This window comes from Corvus brachyrhynchos, unplaced genomic scaffold, assembly GCF_000691975.1.
Source record: "Corvus brachyrhynchos isolate BGI_N302 unplaced genomic scaffold, ASM69197v1 scaffold490, whole genome shotgun sequence".
Lineage (NCBI taxonomy): Eukaryota > Metazoa > Chordata > Aves > Passeriformes > Corvidae > Corvus > Corvus brachyrhynchos.
Window position 1 is genome coordinate 1,368,983 of NW_008235774.1, and position 4,549 is coordinate 1,373,531.

Below are 4,549 nucleotides of genomic sequence, written 5' to 3' on the forward strand. Positions count from 1 at the left end.
CAAATGGCAGGGAGGGAACAAGGCAGCAGCCGAGGACAGCACTACCACTCTCCCTGAGCAAACAGAACCAAAGCCCACCCCAGAACAGCATCACACAGACACAGCCAGTGTCCCAGAGTGCAAAGAGCAGACCAGAAAGCAGGCCCATTACCTAGGAGTCCCCCGAAGGTGATGGCAGGAGAGAGAGCAGCAAAGTAGATGAAGAGAACGGCTGCGAGACACTGGCTGTGCAAGGCGTCTCTGATGTCACTGAGGTATTTGGGGTACCTGCGCTTTATGTCCCGAACCAGACCTCCAAAAAATATCCCGGTTCGCTTCAAAGGGTCGTCCTCAGCTTCCTCCTCTTCTTCCTCAGCTTTCACTTCACACAGCTCTGGAGGTGTATGGAGGGCAGGGCTTCAGCAAGGAACACAGCTGGGCCCTTGGGCTGTCCCTCTCCCCAGTACCTCATAGAGAGCTTCCTCCAGCAGCACTAGCCTGGTGGGCCCCCTGTGAGAGCACATCCCACTGCCTCCTGCTGTATCCAGCTGCCAGAGCTGCCCACAGCCACTATCCAACTCCCCTTGCCCCACTCCCCTTGCCCCACTCCACTGCAGAAACCAGGCCCTGCTCTCCCCTCTACCAGGCTCTGGCAGGGGAGGGCCCATTGGGGCACACAGGGCACTAGGCACAAACTTGCCCAAATGTGAATGGAGAGACCTTTGGCTTCCTGAGCAGTCCCCTCCTTCATGGACTTCTGCTCCCTTTCCTTCCTCTTCTTCAGCAGCAACTTCTGGAAGGTGGCAATGGATTTGAGCAAGTCTTTCCCCTCCACCTCTGATGGGGGGATGACAATGCTGCAGTCCAAGAACTCGTTGATTGCATTGAGGAGGTCTTGACGATCATCTGCCATGTATGCAGCCTCGTGGAAGTGCTGGAAGGGGCAGGGAAAAAGAGAGAGGGAGAAGGCTCAGACCAAGACTAGACCCCGCTACCTACAGCCTGGAAAGACAATGCTTGCTGTGACCTTTAGAGCAACATTCTGCTCCTCCATCCACTACTCGTCTCACTACTGCCACTCTGTGACCCACACTCCTGAATCCCGCCTCCTGTTTTGAGGGAGAAGCTGGTAGAGCCCCAAAGCACCATAGTTATAAAGCACAAGAACCATGACCTGAGCAGGTAGCCTAAGAGACTCTTGGGAATCTCCACATACGAGAGAGAAAATAGGCATCTACAGCATGAGGGAAGCCATGCAAAGGAAACTAGGCAGAAAAGGGGAGGTATTTCTGACAGCAAGAGCAGGTAGCAAGGAAGGATTCTAAGGAGACCAGGAGGGGACAGCACTACTGCAGATAGGCGGGGGGGCGCTGGCAAACAGGTGGAAGTGCTGCACTGCTTCTGGAACACGCTTCCAGAGAAAAGGCTAGAGGATGATGAACGAGTGAAGAGCCAGTAAGGCAGGTAGGGGACAGCTAAGGTCCCTGCAGCACACAGACTCCCTGGAGCCACAGCTTCAGTGTAAATGATACAGTGCTCTCTCCATGGCGCCAGGACTGTGTAACCTTGCTATGGCTGGCCCCGGCTGCAGCAGCTGGCTCTGCTCTTCCAGGAAGAGGAGCAGAGACTCAAATGAGTGAGGTCAGCCCACAAACACAGCACTGAAGCTGGAATGGCACCTCACCTCTTCGGACTAAAAACACATTCTCAGCTGAGCCCTGCGCAACTCCAGGGAAGGGATCTTTCAGTTTGTTACCTCTAATACATTTTTTGTGATTAGGCCTTTTAGTCTCCAGTTCAGTGAAAGCTGTGCAATAGTGGCAGCACAGGAAGGTTTGTTACTTGCTTGTAGTTACATAGCACCAGCAGGAAGGACCTGTGAACCTCTGTGCTGGACGCATGCAGCAGATGCTCAGATTGTCTTTCCTTTGTATTTAATTGCTTACCAAGATAATGAATTTCACTGCCATCTAGACAGATGGGGACTTCAAGCAATGCACATGCTTGGCAGAAAAACCTTCCTGCATCCTCATCTCTCCTGTATGGATGTGCTCCTCTGCATGGATGCCCCAGCCATGGGACTCAGCTAGAAAGCTTCATCCAAACACTGGAAAACAGTCCCCAGGCATTAACTGGGTTTTTATGTCAGTGTGCCAGGTGCCATGGTCACAGGCATCACTCAGCCTCCCCACTTCTATGTTTGTTAAATGTCAAGTGAATATCACTCCTCTAACCTTGGGTCGTCCTTTGCTCCTCCTGCTTTTACACATGGCCCCTTTCTTCACCCAGCCTAGCACACTCTGTCCCAGCCAAGTAAGTGTCTGTCCTACTCTCTCCTCTGCACTGGAGTGTTCTACCTTGGTCGAGCCAGGCTGATCTTAAAAATCCCAGGTGCTCACACCTGCCTACCCCACCTGAGCCTTTGCACAGCTCTCATCTCAGGACTGTCTTCTAAGGAGCCAGCAAAGCTCCCTCGCCTATGTCAGCATCACTGCCCATCAGCTCCTCACCTTGTCGGACATGAGGGTGGAGATTGAGCGGCCAATTTCGTGGTAGTCCATGTTGGCCTGGCTAGGTCCCAGCAGCACAAAGATGAATCTGACAGGAATTGGGACCTCCAAGACAGATTCCAGGAAGACAGCCTCATTTAGTCGGACGAAGGCCATGGTTGGCTGCTCCAGAAACTGCACACAACCTACCAGGGGGCAACGTTAGGAGCAGAGTTAATCATTGGGCTGAGCTGTACTGGGTTGCCTTTAACAACAGAGACGGGGGTTTTGGAGGTTCCCACAAGCTCTGCAGTTATGTACTTTCTCCAGACCACGGACACAGCACTGACCTTCATGCTGAGGACTGCTCCAAGTCCTTTACTGATCATTCATAAGCAGTGCTACTTTCTTTAGCCTCTCAGCTAGCCCATTCTTAATCCCTTACAGATTACTCTATCTTACACTACAAGGCACTAAGTTTAAATTGGAAGGTTGTTTCCCACTTACGGAAGGAAGCCACTTACATGTTACTTTTATCAAACAAACTTCTAATCTCATCAAAGAATGAAATCAGGTTTGCTTGACATGACCTATTTCCCATAAACCTTACTGCTTGGCAATAATTACATTCATATTCTTCAGCTCTTTATTAATTGAATCCCATATTAGCTCTGCCACTATGTTGGCCAAGAAGGATGTCAGGTTAAACAACCTATAGGTACTGGCTCACTGTTCTTCCCTCCTTGAGCATTGATGCTATGAGCTTTTTCTGTTACCTTGTACATTCCCTATATTCTTAAACTTTTTATTTTTTTTTCAGAGAAAAGTAAGTCAGTGCTCTAAAGACTCATAGGTGCAAACTGCACATTCTGTTTTACAATGTCTGCATCTCATCAGTGCTTGGCAGTCTCCTCAGTTCCTAACAGATTGGGAAGTACTCCCGCGTCCTCTGGCACACCAGCCGCTTCCTTCACACACCGAACACAAATGTTTATTGAATACTGGTATTTCTCTGGCATTATTACTGATCTTTCTGCCATCTGTGTCCAGCACAGAGCTGCGTTCTGTGTTAGGCTGGCAAATCCGGGCCCTCTGAGAATCAAAGTGCATCCCAAGAAACAGCCTTAGCTCAGAAACAAGTCAATGTTTAATTATCAAAAGTGCATTTATGAACCTGATTTGGCCTCATTGTGATTAAGCATCAGTTTGACTGAGCTGCCAAGCCTCTTTGCCTGAGCTTTTAATCTACTGGATAGACAATGACATTTACTTTGCTTGTAGTGTAGCTGGTTAATGCCAGTGAAGCACTGAGAAGGAATACTCTTGCAATCAGAAGGCACCAAACCCACTGATGCTTGAGCCTGCCTGCTCACAGCCCTTCTGTACAGAGAAGTTATGTCCTGGCAGTGCTACGGCCAGTACCTGAGACCTTGCCACCAGCCAGGCCCTGCTTCTGTCAACTCAAAGCTTGCTGGCACACACAGCCAGCAGCCAATACTGGTCAGGGAGAGGGCCCAGCTGCTGGCAAGGTGTGAAGAGGCCAGACAGAAAGCAGCAATGGACAGAGGGCAGGGTGATGGCCTGGCCATCAGTCCCCCAGGCACCACTCATCTACTTCTGAGTTGCAAAACCAGACATTCTGTGAGCCTGGCAGGACTTTCACCACTAAGTTGGGTGCCAGCTCCCAGCAGAAGTGTCTATCAATCTCCTTTTTAATTTAGGAAAAGAACTGCCCTGGCAGGCCATGTATTTGCCACAGACAAACAAAACGTGAACCAGCACTAAAGGAGAGAGTGTACCAGAATCACTTCCCAGCTGAACATGAATGAGATGATCAAATATCCCTTGGGAGTGAGGGCACAGACAGCTGGGGCCACACCAGGATCTGCACTACTCACTGGGGGACTCTACATGCCACCTCTTACCCACAAGGACCACTGTGGCCTCTGCATCTTCAGGGATCTTCTCCATCAGCTTCAAGTATTTACGATGGCCCTCAGAGTTATGGAGATGCGGGTTTTTCTGCAAGGAAAGAATACCAATAAGTAAGGATGAAGTCCCCATGCTCTGGTTTCCCTACC

At 50.2% G+C, this 4,549-nt stretch overlaps 1 protein-coding gene across 2 annotated transcripts in view; it reads right to left on the bottom strand.

Moving 5' to 3' along the window:
* Nucleotides 1–4,549, bottom strand: part of SLC4A3 (solute carrier family 4 member 3) — a 29,721-nt gene that overhangs the window by 9,949 nt on the left and 15,223 nt on the right. For both annotated transcript variants that reach the window (XM_017726667.1, XM_017726670.1), the window contains 4 exons: nt 4,394–4,490; nt 2,490–2,674; nt 700–913; nt 152–373 (listed from right to left, as the gene is read on the bottom strand). In XM_017726667.1, the coding sequence (XP_017582156.1) occupies nt 152–373; nt 700–913; nt 2,490–2,674; nt 4,394–4,490 (718 nt within the window). The remainder of the gene's footprint in view (nt 1–151; nt 374–699; nt 914–2,489; nt 2,675–4,393; nt 4,491–4,549) is intronic.